We start from the raw sequence: 15,660 nt of genomic DNA, 5'->3' as shown, positions 1-15,660 counted from the left end.
ACGTTTAAAAACCGCTCTCTCTTGGATGTGCAGATCACGTGCTTGGAGACTCATTTTGATTCCCTGGTATTAGGAAAGTTTGTCAATTTATGCTTCCATTTCAACCTTTGAAAAACTGTACTGCTCAGTTATTCTGTATAGATGATATGGTATAAATTGGGATGAAAAGAGTGGAAGATGTTTTTAACTATTGCAAATGCCCCATATGCATCCAAGACACTAAGAGTTGGGAAAATATTATTTTTATAAAGTAGTTTTATTAATTAGTTATAAAACAGTAATTGCATATTAGATATTTTAAAACTCATTGTTCAGAGAATAAAAGAAAGTGCCAGTAAAGCTGATTTGGAATTCTAATACTAAATTGTATTCAGTAAATAGTGGTATGAGGGGAATTCAGAGATGATGGTCTTTGTTTCATTCTGAGTGTGGTTTTCATTGTAGTGATTTATTGTAACTTTTCAAGCTTCTCTTAACTGTTTCAAATGAAATATTTGTTTTAACAGGCCCAGCATGAAATTGGTAAAATTCAGAAAAGGAGATAGTGTGGGTCTGCGCCTGGCTGGTGGAAATGATGTTGGAATATTTGTAGCTGGTGTTCTAGAAGATAGCCCTGCAGCCAAAGAAGGCTTAGAAGAGGGTGATCAAATTCTCAGGGTATGTCAGTATATCAGAGATATGGTTTGAAAGTACTTAGATCTTTAGAGAAAGACATCAAATACGGCAAACCTATTATTATAATTCAGTTGTAATCTTAAGTCATAGTCTCTTGAACCAAATATCCATTTCAGATGAGGAATCCGTTCTGGTCTTGGTTGTACTGACCTCTTCCCTTCCCATTTCTACATTTGGTCTTGTTTATTGGTGTGATATGTGTTACTGCAGGGTATGATCCTCTGGTTCATTTCAATCTCTGATGTTTATAGAACTTACCAAAAAAATAAAAAAAATAAATAAAGGTCTTAGATCCCTATGATATCCACCAAGTAGTCTTTTTAAGTTTGACTAGACATTCAGGCTGGCAAGACTGACATAGGGCACAACTTGCCATCAGTTGTCACTCTCCCATGGGAGAGGGAGCTGTCTTTGCAGCGGTCCACATAGCCGTGTGGGACTTTCTTTACCCTGGAGATGGCTTACCTGCAAGGAAATGGGGATGTCCATTGGGCAAATGTGTCAGCTGCCGTGGCTTTGAAGCTTCATACCTCACAAGAGACAAAACCAGTTACAGGAGTCAGAAAGTCCAGCTTAGGTGTGGTCTCTTTTATTTTGCTGTTGTTTTTCTGTCTTTGCCATAAGTGGTGCTGTCTAGTCATATAGTGTCATCTTTATCTGTCTCCTTAAAATATCCAGATCTCTTGGCAGAGAAACTGTGTCCGGTTTAACCCAATCATATCTGTTCAATGTGAGTTTCTGTTTGCTTCACCCTCCAGCATAGACTGTCATTGCTACATCTCTTCCTGTTTTCCTGCATTTGGGCTACCTCCTGCTCCCTGTCCTGGCTTCAGTCTCCAGCTCAGAAACTTGCTCCTTTGCTCATGTTTTTCTCTTTGCCTCCCCTCGGGCTCTTCATCCGTTCTCTATTGTCTTACTTCTCTCCTTTTGCTGTTGAAATTGTTGTCAGTCCCTGCCTTGCTTCCTTTTCAGTCATCACTGTCCTAAAGTTTTATTGTCTGACTTCCATCATAACCACTGCTCAACCTGAAGTCTCATAAGCCATCATCGACCTAATGGCACCGTCGGCTCTCATTTTCCCTTATTTCCTAGCAGCGTTTTGACTGTCTTAAGTAATCTTTCTTGAAGTGCTTTCTTCCTTGGACTCCATAACATTGTCATTCTGGTGCTCTTTTAGTCTTGTAAATTCTTTCCACCCTTCCTTTATGGTTCTTCTAAAGCTTGGAGAATGTCAGCAGCTCCCTGCTTCTCTCTTGCTACAGGTCTCCATCTCGACTTTGAGGGCTCATGTCAGCAGCCTACCATCAGAATCTTTACTTTGAGCTCTTCTCGGTCCCCTCCCCACTGTATGAGCTACCTATGGCCATTTTCCTCCTTCTCTCCTTTCCCTTCAAACTTCCTATAAAAGTCAAGCTATCATCTTTGACTTACTGGCCTCCATCTGACACTGTACTTTGATTCCTCCTTGTGATAATACATTGTACTCAGATACAACATGGAGAGTGATGTTCACTACACTAAAGAAATTAAACAGACCTCTTAACCACCTCATATCCTATTTGAAATAGTCAGGGCATACATACATCATTTTATTTTATTTTATTTTATTTTATTTATTTTTTTAAAGCTCTTATTTTCCTTATTAAGTAAGCTTTACCCCCAACATGAGACTCAAACTCACAACCCTGGCATAAGAGTCACGTGCTCTTACCAACTGAGCCGGCTAGGCACCTGTATGTGCATCATTTTAAAATTATTTCTTAATAATTTACTTTTGTTTTATATCATAAAAGTAGTGCATGTTAATTTTTTTTTAATGTGGAAAATTTTCAAAAAGTGAAAGAAAATCTACCTGTGACCCTGCATATAATCACCAGTAACATTTTGATAAGTTTCCTTTGGTCCTTAAGAGCTTCTAATATAAGTACCTAATGACTTTGCAGACATTGAGCCTACATCATACAGATGTTCTTATAGAGTTGGGACAATGCATGTGCTGTTTTATTTTTCTTATTTCCTACTGATTTCTTTTTCAGAATCTAGTAAAAAGTAAGGCTCTATTTTTAAATTCACAGAATTCAAATCTTTTTTTTTTTTTTTTTTTTTTTTGAGGTATACTGGTATACAACATTATATTAGTTTTAAGTTACATTTGTGGAGTTTATAATTTCAAAATTTAAAGCCAGAAAGCTTATAATAATAGATACTTGGAATTAGATGTTGTCTTTCTGGTCTAAATTGGTTGGATATTGCAGTAGATGATCATTAATGCCAGGATGTATTATGGCTACTCTTTAAATGAATTTACACCTTTACCCAATTTACTTGGTTTCTACATATTTTAAATTAGAGTGTATTATTTTTCTCCAAAGGAAAATCAGTTTTTTCCCTCTGAAAGCTGTGATGTTTTCAAATTACATAAAGTCTGAGAATCTTTGTTTTCTGTGTAGATAGGTATTTTCATAATCTTTAAATATGGCCAATAATAATTTGTGAAATATATTTTAACAGGTAAACAATGTAGATTTCACAAACATCATAAGAGAAGAAGCTGTCCTTTTCCTACTCGACCTCCCTAAAGGAGAAGAAGTGACTATATTGGCTCAGAAGAAGAAAGATGGTGAGATACTGTCAGGAAATGGAGAAAATCTACAGAATTCTGAGAACTTAAATAGGGAATTTAATTTCCATTTTTAAATAAATCATTCAAAGCTGAGTGATAAATGCATTTGTTAATCTCAGAGTTTAAGTCACTTTGAGGTACAGTCTTAACACTCTGCTCTTTAGAAAGCACGATTTTAGGACCAACCTTTATGACATTCTAGTTTAAGTAGAGTGCTGTCCAACTCTTCACAAGGCATAGAAAAATCCCAGTTGTTTATTAGCCATTAGAATCATGCAAAAGTATACAGTCACCTTCCAAATTTTTTACTGATGTTTTCTAAGCAATACATTTTTGTTAGCATTAATTAAAGAGAATGCCTAATTTTCTTTGATTAGGAAGATACACTTTTCAGTTAGAACAGGGTTTCTCAGCCTCAGCACTATTTTTGTTTTGGGCCAAATAATTCTTTTTTGTAGAAGCTGACCCATATCTTATAGGATGCCTAGAAACATCCCTGGCCTCTATCCACTAGATGCCAATAGCACACTTACCTGATCAAAAATGTCTCCAGATATTGCCAAATATCCCCTGGGGGAACACAATTACCCTCATTTGAGAACCACTTATTTAGAAAATGTGACTATCTGTAATACTTGCAGCAAAGTTAAGTTAGATGATATAAATAGAACTGTGTGGTTAAGGACAAGTTGCTTGATCTGTTTCTGCATTACTTTTCCTCATCTGCAAAATGGAGGTGCTAAACCTATATAGGTAGGTATAAACCTATGTCCTATTTCATGAGATAATGGTGCAGTACGTGAGACAGAATGCCTAATGTGGTATGTGGATCCAACATATGTTGAATGCTGTTGGTTTATTATTATCAGAGCATCTTCACATAATCTATTTCTTCAGAGTAACTTCTTATCTTACTCGCTATTGATAATGTTTTTGTTTTGATTCCTTTTAGTTTATCGTCGCATCGTAGAATCAGATGTAGGAGATTCTTTCTATATTAGAACCCATTTTGAATATGAAAAGGAATCTCCCTATGGACTTAGTTTTAACAAAGGAGAGGTGTTCCGTGTTGTGGATACCTTGTACAATGGGAAACTAGGCTCTTGGCTTGCTATTCGAATTGGCAAAAATCATAAAGAAGTAGAAAGAGGAATCATCCCTAATAAGAACAGGTATGAATGTTTGGATACTTCTCATAAAATAGTTAAGTAAATGATGATGGAAGACTTGAATCCCACTGGGAAATTTTGGCAGTGTAAAGAATTAGTTTTCATCATATTCACTGTATCTATGACTGACTTAGTTGTACAAACTATTTTATTTTATTTTTGTATTTTATTATTTCTTTCTTTATTTTAAGTAGGGTCCACACTTATTGTGGAGACCAATGTGGGTGGGTCTTAAACTCACGACCCTCAGATCAAGACCTGAACTGAGATCAAGAGTTGGACGCTTAACCCACTGAGGCCCCCAGATGCCCCAGAATTTCTTTATCTTAGTTTAGCCATTAAGATTTAAACTACATGTAGAGTTCTGTCCAGTATTTTGACATTTTGTGTCGTCTATGGGTCTTTTTCCATTTTGCTTTTCAAATATATTTATCCATCTGTCTGTCCTGTATTCTGTCTTGTCCAGGGCTGAGCAGTTAGCCAGTGTACAGTACACACTTCCAAAAACAGCTGGGGGAGACCGTGCTGACTTCTGGAGATTCCGGGGTCTTCGCAGTTCCAAGAGAAATCTTCGAAAGAGTAGGGAGGATTTGTCAGCTCAGCCAGTTCAAACAAAGTTTCCAGCCTATGAAAGAGTTGTTCTTCGAGAAGGTGATTTATTTTCTATAGAGTAACCTTAATACCATTAATGTCAATGTGCTTAAGAAAGAAAAAGTATAAACTGTGTTATTTTTCCTTTGAATTTCTCCCAGCTGGATTTCTGAGACCTGTAACTATCTTTGGACCAATAGCTGATGTTGCCAGAGAAAAGCTGGCAAGAGAGGAACCAGATATTTATCAGATTGCAAGTAAGTGGCCTTAAGACGGACTTAGATGAGGTTGAGGGTATTGCCTTACTTGGTACTCCTCTAAAGGAAAGGTCTGATCCATTCACCTAACAGAAACAAAACTTTCTGTAAGTGAAAGTTTGCAGTTTATCCAGTTTATTTAATTTGGAGGGAAATTGGAGTGACTGTGTCCTGGTTGTACTACTTCCCTTTAATAATAAAAAGAATCACCCATTTATGAAGCTCTGGCTTCATATGAAAATTGAACATGATCTTGTTTAATAAATCTGACAATATCACCATGGGTAATATTAGAGTATCCATGCTGAAGTTGAGCAACTTGAGTCTTAGGGTGTTTAGGACCATTGCCAACCAACCTCTTCACTCTAAATTTCCCTGATGACACCCAGCTAATGAGTGACAAAACTCAACTTTGAACCCAACCCTTCCTGGCTTTAGTCCAGTGCTTTCAGTCATTGAGCTAACAGAAACAAGTATATAAAAAGGGTAATAAAAATATGGTTCATGCCATCAGTTATTGTAGGCATTTATAGTAAGTTAGAGTTAAATATAAATAATGAAGATGTAGTGTTTAAATGCCTAACAGATTCTGCTTGCAGATTCTTTTAGTTTAGCTATTGTGGTACTTTAAATATACGGACTTGGTTATGACCACTTGGCTTGCTTTAAGCTATAGATAAAGCCTTAAGCTGTTTTTTTCCTCTAATTATAGAAATGCTCACTATTTGGAAAGCTTAGAAAATTAATTTGATGACATATATCATCATCATCCTTAATTTTAACCTATTGTATTTTCTTCCACCCTACCACCATTTGCAAGCAAACGGTGTGGGGGTGTGGGGCTTTATTCGGTTTTCCTCCTTTAATTGATAAAACCGTGTTTTTTTAAATTATCCATTGTGCAACCAAATTTTGGTTGATTAGTCTTCTGTTATTTATAAATAGTTGATTTCAATTTTATATTTTACTTTTATAAAGGATGTGGAAATCGGTCCAAATTTTATTTGCTTGTTTCAGCTTTGCTTTGTTTTATGAAGGATTTAAATCCTCAGAAATACAGCTTTTCCCATGTTTATGATAATTTTCTTAGAATTCCCAAATACAGTCAGAAATAAGCTGTGGAACATGAGCATTTTCTGGTTACATATGGTTGCATATGATTGCTGTTGCCATCTGAAGGGTTGTGCCTTTGTCATTGTTCCTACTGTCATTAGATGAGACCCGCATTAACAGTTTTAATTTAAAGAATAAGAGCATTGCCTTTTTATTATATTACTTTTCACTGAAAGTTGAATGAGGCTATTTAGTTTATGAAACTGAAAAGATTTGCAGACAAATGATAGTAAAATTTGACCCAAGTATAGAAAATGCTTATTTCTGCTTCCCCTTTCAGTTTGTTAGTATTTTCAGAAGAGGTTTTTTTGGGGTCATCATTTGTAGATAGCATTTGGCCTAAATAAGTTGGTGGTAACCCTGCCCATAACCAAACTTAGGGTTTTTAAATATAGGAAAAGTATGTGTGAAGACTTGTGAAGCTCTACCTGAGGAAGTAATTGATTGCTTTAATTGAATTTTTTCTACACTTCAGCCAGGCTTTTAAAAAGGGTATTAGGATAGCATAGTTATGTATCCTCTCTGAGTCCAGTGAGAGTCTTTTGCTAAAGAATTGGTAGCATTTTCTCCAACCAAAACTACCAGTTGATCTCTCTTTAATTCTCTGTTCACCAGATTTGAAATTCTGCCCTGTTTGCTGGTAGAGCTTTATCTTAATTCCCTAGAGTCATTCAGCTTGCCTTCAGTGTAACCTTTGTCCTTCCAAATCTCTGCTTTTGTCTCATCTGAAAAACCAGAGCTCCTGTTTGTCTTTAAAGTTTTCCTTGTGACCAGAGTCATAAACATTGCTGTGCCTTTGTAGTGAAGAACTTCATATTAATAGACCTCCAAGGTTTCTGATTAGTAACTGGCTCAAGCTGCACTTGGCATATTATACACTAGTAGGGAGGGACAGGATGCCAGTGTGAAACCGCAGTCTGTCTCAGTTACAAATTAATAGCCTTCTCTGCACCCAGGTTCCAAAAAGTCCTCTAACCCAGAACTCCTCAGCCCCTCTGTTACAGCATTGTTGGTTTTGGGTTGTGGACTTATCCAGGTATTGATTTCATTGGCCGCCAGCAGCTAGACGGGGCTTCACCCAGAAGAGGCCTCCTAAGTTTATCTCTGTTGGCTGTACGAATAATGTCATTTTCTTTGCATGTCACAATGTTTAAAACCTTTGGAAATAGTGCCATGCCAACCCATCCTAGAGTATTAGGCAAAAGAAAAAATGGGTCTCCATACATGCATATTTCTACCTCTTTTTTTAATGTCTTTTTCCAGAACATAGAAAATTTTTGGAAAACATAAAATATAGATATATGAAACTCACATTATTTCAAGTTTAAATATTTTACTTATACCAAAACAGAATTGATCATTTTATTTTCCTTTAATGGAAGCAAGCTCATCAATATTATTTTTAAGTTTATTTTTTTTAATCTCATTTTCAATTGAAAGAATTGCCATATTTGACAATTTTTCTTTCTGTTCTCTCTCTCTCTCTCTCTCTTTTTTAAAGATTTTACTTATTTATTTGTGAAGGAGAGAATGAGAGAGCGCACAAGAGGGGGAAGGTCAGAGGGAGAAGCAGACTCTCTGCTAAGCAGGGAGCTGGATGTGGGACTTGAGCCTGGGTTCCAGGATCATGACTTGTGCTGAAGGCAGTCCTTTAACCAGCCAAGCCACCCAGGCACCTAACAAGTTTTCTTGACCAGTGACAGTCTAAAATAATTTTTATTTAAGTTTTACTTATTAATTCCTTATTGTTTTTCATTTTTATCTTTCAAACATATGGCCCCAAAGTATTACTTGATTGCTAAGGTTTTTTGGCACCCCATTGAATATTGCTCCTGAAATGAGTGCCTTGCTTGCCTTCTCTAATCCCAGAATTGTTGGGAAGTATTAATTTAACCCAGTGGCAATCGACCAGGGATCTGCTTCACTGAGGATACTGGCCACTCCTTGAGACATTTTTATTTGTCATAATATGGACGAGAGTCATGTAGCACGAGGTGGCCAGAAATGCTGCAGAACAGGCTGTAGTGCACAGGACAGCCCCTATAACTATTACAGAGTCCAGCATGTGGTAGTGCCCAGTAGTTGAGAAACTATGGTCTAATCAATGGACATTTGATTTTTTGTTTTTGCCTTTTGATGTCATGGATAGAAAGTGAACCACGAGATGCTGGAACTGACCAACGTAGCTCTGGCATTATTCGCCTTCATACAATAAAGCAAATAATAGATCAGGTAAGTTATTGAAAATTGACCTATTTCATTATAATCTGTGAATGTTGTTTGAGTGGGATGAAGTTTAGTTAATTTGAAAGTAGTAATGTAGCTTTTCTAAAACTACTACTGGCCTGCCATAAGATTAAGCCCCTACTTAAGAACATTCCAATAACCACTTTCACTGAAACAGTATTACATGCATCAAAAGATATTTATTATATGCATAGAGAATATAGTTACTTTATAAGATCATGTCAGGAACATTAAATTCGTATACTCTCTTTCACTTTACAGAACACAGATAATACTGTAAACTTGCAAGTATCGGGGCTATCTTAAAGTGAGCGTGAAGGTTTTGTTTTTTGTTTTTTTGTTTTTTTAATTGGGCAAGAAATTGTATTGAATTCTGATTACCGTTTTTCCTAACATGTACTCTTGAGACATTTTGGAGCCCAATTAAATGTCCATTACCATTGGAATGTGTTTTAGCCTGTGACTTTTTTTGAAGGTGAAGATTCTTAATTAACTCTGTCTTGTGTCCTTCTTTACTTTTTGTGTGTATATGTGCCTCCAGGACAAACATGCTTTATTAGATGTAACACCAAATGCAGTTGATCGTCTGAATTATGCCCAGTGGTATCCCATTGTTGTATTCCTTAACCCTGATTCTAAGCAGGGTGTGAAAACAATGAGGATGAGGTTATGTCCAGAATCTCGGAAAAGTGCCAGGAAGTTATATGAACGGTCTCATAAACTTCGTAAAAATAATCACCATCTTTTTACAAGTGAGTAGATTAAAGGCCTTCATGTAGTTTAAAATGTCTAGGCAACAATATGTAGACAAAAGTACTGAGTTGTTCAAATGCTATAAGTGATATATATAACCTTTGCCTTGGAAAGCTTCCTGTTACATTAACAGCTGCTGTTTGAGTCAAAGAACATGTACCATGCCAAAATAGAAATTTCAAAGGTGTGTGTCCTCAAACATTATCCTTCAAATAACTAAGGAATGATGATTGAGCTGGTGCTTTTAGGGTTGAATGAATTCTGGCTTTTTACAGAGTTCTAACTGTAAAACAATGTTGTTAATTTATTTTCAGCTACAATTAACTTGAATTCAATGAATGATGGTTGGTATGGTGCACTGAAAGAAGCAATTCAGCAACAACAGAACCAGTTGGTATGGGTTTCTGAGGGAAAGGTAAGAAACTTTCTATTCCTTAGCCCTTACAGTAGATGATATGACTAATCAGGGATGCCTTTGAGTTACCATTGTTTTCTGTTGAGATCAGTATATTAGAGTAATTTGGGGAGAGTTTGCTTTTAACTTTTTACAATTTGTATGTGGGGGTCATGAAAGCTGTTTTTGATAGTAAAAGGTTCTGAAATTTCCCCACCTTTGAATTACCACTTCCGTGGCCTCTCTCCAAGAATTCTCAAATGCTAACTAAAAGGGCAAGAGTTTTGGCTCTGCCCAAACTTTGGCTCTGAGAAATAACTTAGAACCTGGCTTTAGTTTTCTCCTCTGAAAGCGAGGAGAGTTGAGTGGGCTGAGTCCATGTTTGCCAAAGTGCTGTCCTCTGCACATGAGTTTCAGGACTTGGTCTGGAAGAAAAAGGCAAGTAATGGGTGGGAAAAACTGTAGCCATATCTCCCCTGTAAGGGGCCAGCAGCATAGTGAGGGGCAGCACTGTATCTACCAGCATAGGCTGGTAGGCTTTGGGAAGTTTTAAGTAAAGAACCAATTTTTTTGCTTTGTTTACCTAGGGATTTTTTTTTTGTGCGTAGTACCTGTTCATATTGTTACAACATACTTAGGAGATAATGAACAGAGCAATACATCCTTTTAGATATAATTTTTTATTTTTATGTACATTTAAATGGCCAGCTTTAAAATAACTACTTTCTGTTATCAGTCTTTCTGGTTTTATAGCAGTCTTTGATGGGAGAGGTCTGTTCATTTTGTTGGGCAAGTTGATACAGCTGAAAGAAACTTTTATTATATTTTACCTTCAGTACAGTATTAATATGTTTTGGTTGCTAGAAAAGATTGAGAATATCTCTTGTTTTGTTTTGTTTCGTTTTGTTTTAGTATTTTGTTGTTGGCTTGGTTTTGGTTGTGTTTGGCCCCTGCACGGCCCCTACTTTCCTCTGCCTGGCTTTGGCTACAGGTGCTCTAGCAGTGCATGCTGCATGCTTGGGACCACTGTGCCTTTTGTCTAGAAAGCACGACCTTTGTGAGAAGGGATGTGAAAATGTTTACATCTAGAGGTCGTGTTTGGTCTGCTGTTCCCACCTGTATTGATGTGTCAGAATCGTGGTTTTTCTCATCAGTACCACTTTAGGGGATGGACTATCATAGGAGATCAGACCACTTTGAATAACTGGCATATCAGCTGGGACACTTGACAGACAAATTGAGGTGGAAAAAAAAAAAAAACCACTGCATCACTTTACAGAAACACACTATTTTTAATTTTTGATATAAAGAATTGTAGTCCTCTCCATACTAATCTGTAAAAACACAATTCTTTTAGCAGCCTTTCTCAAGGTAGAATGGTTAATAGCTTGCCTTAGTGATTCCCGAAATGAAATTGAGTTTATAAATGCACAAAATATGCTATCTGCCTATCTGAGGGTTTTTTTTTTTAATCCACAAATCTTAATTTTCTATGATTTCTTTTCATGATACTATTGTGCGCTTCCTGTCTTTGCTTGGATTTTAAAATACAGGTCTAACTCCCCTAACTTACATGAGGAAAAACAGATCATTTGTTATTAGAATAGATTGATGCATTTTGGAAATCAGAATAGGTTTTTAAAATTTAAATCAAGCTTGGTAGATCTCCTGCCCCTTCTATTCAAGTATAAGTTATCATAATAGATTCTTAAACCAAAACCACTTCATTTCACATTGACTTTCCTGAGCGAACTTCTCTGTTCTGATTGCTGGAAAGAGTTCTTTTTTGCAAGATCTGACACAGTCTTAACGTGTTCCCAACTAAACCAAGAAAAGTCATCCTGAGACTTTCTTAACATGTAGGCATAGGTCATTTCTTGGTTCAGAGCAATCCGTGGTTCTTGCTCACTTGCGCATTTCATACCACTGCAGAAGCTAGGTGGATTGGTGAATTCCAAGTTAATTCTTCCCCAAGGACTTAAATATTTCCCTGGCTGGCTGCTGGGTAATAGAGTCTTCCAGAGCCCTGGTGCATTAGAAGTTAAAGTAGATAGCAAAAAGACCTCTCTTCTGCAGCAGCCATTATAGAGTTGAGAAGTCCTTGAGATTTCAATGGGAGAGACTCTGCTGTAACTTAGAGCAGAGCCCTGGAATTCTCACTCCTTGAGCTCAGCAGGTCCTCTGTTGAAAACCAGAGACCCAGGGACACCTCACATGCCCTAGTCTTTTTTTTTTTCCCCTCTTCCTTTTTATTTTCCTCAAAGATTTCATTTATTTATTCTTATCAGGAGGGCAGCACTCAGGATGAGGCTCTTAAGAGAGCCAAGCATAGGACTGTGTAGAATGTTCCATTCAGGCGGCTCAAGCCTTGTTTGTCCTCAGTCTGTGCTTAAAATGGAAGGAAGATTGTCTGAATTCTGGATTCTAGATCCTTTGACTCTCGTGCCCAGCTGGGCACAATGTCCAGGCAAGATCTTCAGGGACTGTTCTGATTAATCCAGGTACTGGTTTCAAACTGGTATCTAATGGCAGCCTGTTGTTGCAGTTCTTTAGATTCCTTTCCCTCAGATGCTTCTCATTTTCTTTCTGGTCTACTCAGAAGATAATGTAGACTAATAAAAACCAACTCAGCTCTTAATTACTTATGAAAGAGAAACACAATTGCATTTCTCCCTCACCATCCATTGGATACATCTGTGAAAAATAGTAAAGACAGTTAATTCTTAATTTAATGAGGCAGCTGGCACTTAGGTGATGATGCTTTTCCATTTTGTTTTACAAAAACTTGAGGGCCAAATACCAACTTTTTAAAAAGTTGTTTTCTTTATAATATATACTTATATGTATTTATAAAAATATATGTAAGCTCTTACTCAACTTGAACTGTGGCATTTATTTTCATAGTTACTCTTAAAATGCGCTGTTCTGTCAGTGTGTCATTGTTTATGTGAGCTTGGTTTGGTAACATTCTCCCTCTTCACCTTGCTTTGGGCTGATACACTGATTAGGTTTTGTAAACCTGAGTGGTGTCAGGGTTCCTTCATTGATCTCTGGGGCTGAGCCTCAGAGTCCAGCTTTGTCGTGGCTAAGCAGCCAAAATTTCATTCTTCCAAGACCTTCAGATCTCAAGGGATGCTCTGTGTGTCTGCATGTGTGCTTGTACAATCTTCTTGACCTTTCCTCGCCAGAAGTTTCAAGAAATAGATGTGATTTCTCTGAAGAAAAATATCCTTTTCAATCTCCCTTGTAAAATAAAGGCCATCTCTTAAAGAACTACTGAATAAAATTTTTAATTTACTTTTATTTGACCCAGGCGGATGGTGCTACAAGTGATGACCTTGATTTGCATGATGATCGTCTGTCCTACCTGTCAGCCCCAGGTAGTGAATACTCAATGTATAGCACGGACAGTAGACACACTTCTGACTATGAAGACACAGATACAGAAGGCGGGGCCTACACTGATCAAGAACTAGATGAAACTCTTAATGATGAGGTTGGGACTCCACCGGAGTCTGCCATTACACGGTCCTCTGAGCCTGTAAGAGAGGACTCCTCTGGGATGCATCATGAAAACCAAACATATCCTCCTTATTCACCACAAGCGCAGCCACAACCAATTCATAGAATAGACTCCCCTGGATTTAAAACAGCCTCTCAACAGGTAAGCAGCAAGCATTCAACGTTTTGTAGTTAGAGGTGCATTATTAAATTTTAGAATGTGGTGATTGAGTTGAAGAATATATTTTGTCCTTTCTTCAGATTAAGAATTAATCTTTAATTTCGATTTGAGAATACCAAGGACTTAATTCTAAGCTTTGTGTGTTCGTCTTACACAGCAGTATACTGATTTTTTTTTTTTTTTTTCATTGAGGACGTGAGGTCATAGCTTTGTTATTCAGCACACTTAAAATGTATGTCTGCCAACCCCTATAAATGGAAGTGGGAAGTTAGCAGTAAACAAAAACACTATATTTAAAATATTTTAAACACTTCACAGAAAGCAGAAGCCTCATCTCCAGTCCCTTACCTTTCGCCTGAAACAAACCCAGCATCATCAACCTCTGCTGTTAACCATAATGTCACTTTAACTAATGTCAGACTGGAGGGGCCCGTCCCAGCTCCTTCCACCTCTTACTCACCACAAGCTGATTCTTTAAGAACACCAAGCACTGAGGCAGCTCACATAATGCTAAGAGATCAAGAGCCATCATTGCCGTCGCATGTAGATCCAGCAAAGGTACCTGTGCTGCAGTGTTGCCCTCATTTGTTGCTCTCCATCAGTCTAGCATACGATCATTTTTGCTTTGCCCTTTAAGTGTTCTTTTTGCTTTTTTACTGTGGGCTTACACTCCATAGTGCTTTCGAATCAGTACGAATCATTTCAGTTTTATAGTTTGCATGGCTTTTGGTGGTATATTGATAATTTGAAAATGGGCTTTTTAATTGGGATTTGTGCTTAATGTTTTTATTATTTTCATTTTTTGGCTTTTAGTATTTTCCAGAATTCCTTATAATACTAGTTGTGACTCATCATAAGCATTTTCATGTTTTGTAAATTCTGGTGTCCATAAGATTTCTTTATGATTTTTATTTTCGGTGTCCAAATCAAGTGGAATCAGTTCAGTGTATTAATTTTCTGCTAAATTTAATAATTAATTATCTTTAACTCCCTTTTCATTTAGAAAATGCTAAAACATAAAAACCCCCCTACCTGCATTATAAATTTTGAGCTTTCACTTAAACTAGCTTTCTCACTAATCTCTTTCTTGTCTTGGTAATAAATGGTAGAACATACCATTTTCACATACTAAATTCTATTTTTGACTATTAAAGTAGGTTAGAATTGAAAACAAGCCTTTGTACTTACACATGAATATTTTATACAGGTGTATAGAAAAGATCCCTATCCTGAGGAAATGATGAGACAGAATCATGTTTTGAAACAGCCAGCTGTTGGTCACGCAGGGCAGAGGCCAGACAAGGAGCCTAATCCGAGCTATGAATCCCAACCCCCATATGTAGAGAAACAAGCCAACAGAGATCTCGAGCAGCCCACATACAGATATGACTCGTCAAGCTACACAGACCAGTTTTCTCGAAACTATGACCATCGTCTCCGCTACGAAGAGCGCATTCCTTCATATGAAGAGCAGTGGTCCTATTATGATGACAAACAGCCCTACCAGCCTCGGCCTTCTTTTGATAATCAGCACCCTCGGGACCCTGACTCCAGACAGCATCCTGAAGAGTCCTCAGAACGAGGCTATTACCCACGTTTTGAAGAGCCAGCCTCTCTGCCCTATGATAGCAGGCCACGCTTTGACCAGCCTCCCAGAACCTCCACCCTACGACATGAAGAGCAGCCAACTCCCGGGTATGACATGCATAACAGATACAGACCAGAAGCACAGTCCTATTCTTCAGCAGGCCCAAAGGCGCCTGAACCTAAACAGTATTTTGACCAATACCCACGAAGTTACGAGCAAGTACCATCACAAGGATTTACCTCTAAAGCAGGCCACTATGAGCCTCTCCATGGTGCTGCAGTTGTCCCTCCTCTAATACCTGCGTCTCAACACAAGCCAGAAGTTCTGCCTTCAAATACCAAACCACTGCCTCCACCCCCAACTCTGACTGAAGAGGAGGAAGATCCAGCAATGAAACCCCAGTCTGTGCTCACTAGAGTTAAAATGTTTGAAAACAAAAGATCTGCATCATTGGAGAGCAAGAAGGATGAAAACCACACTGCTGGTTTTAAGGTAAGCATGTAACCATGCCTTTCCTGCCTGGGATGCATGGGCACCTTCAGTGAAGGAGCGGTTCACAGTGCTTCCT

At 37.6% G+C, this 15,660-nt stretch overlaps 1 protein-coding gene across 12 annotated transcripts in view; it reads left to right on the top strand.

Annotated features, from left to right (window-relative positions):
* The window catches only part of TJP1 (tight junction protein 1), a 241,142-nt gene that overhangs the window by 207,932 nt on the left and 17,550 nt on the right, over positions 1-15,660 (top strand). For 8 of the 12 annotated variants that reach the window (XM_082736636.1, XM_082736635.1, XM_082736631.1 and 5 more), the window contains 11 exons: positions 507-657; positions 3,187-3,295; positions 4,251-4,470; positions 4,934-5,118; positions 5,220-5,315; positions 8,578-8,660; positions 9,217-9,427; positions 9,743-9,843; positions 13,136-13,486; positions 13,823-14,062; positions 14,712-15,584. In XM_082736636.1, the coding sequence (XP_082592762.1) occupies positions 507-657; positions 3,187-3,295; positions 4,251-4,470; positions 4,934-5,118; positions 5,220-5,315; positions 8,578-8,660; positions 9,217-9,427; positions 9,743-9,843; positions 13,136-13,486; positions 13,823-14,062; positions 14,712-15,584 (2,620 nt within the window). The remainder of the gene's footprint in view (positions 1-506; positions 658-3,186; positions 3,296-4,250; positions 4,471-4,933; positions 5,119-5,219; positions 5,316-8,577; positions 8,661-9,216; positions 9,428-9,742; positions 9,844-13,135; positions 13,487-13,822; positions 14,063-14,711; positions 15,585-15,660) is intronic. The other 4 variants (XM_082736637.1, XM_082736634.1, XM_082736633.1 and 1 more) reach the window with 1 other exon arrangement.

This window comes from Mustela nivalis (assembly GCF_964662115.1).
Source record: "Mustela nivalis genome assembly, chromosome: 6".
Taxonomy (NCBI): Eukaryota; Metazoa; Chordata; class Mammalia; order Carnivora; family Mustelidae; genus Mustela; species Mustela nivalis.
The sequence above is the reverse complement of the archived record's forward strand: the minus strand, read 5'-3'. Positions and strand labels throughout refer to the sequence as shown.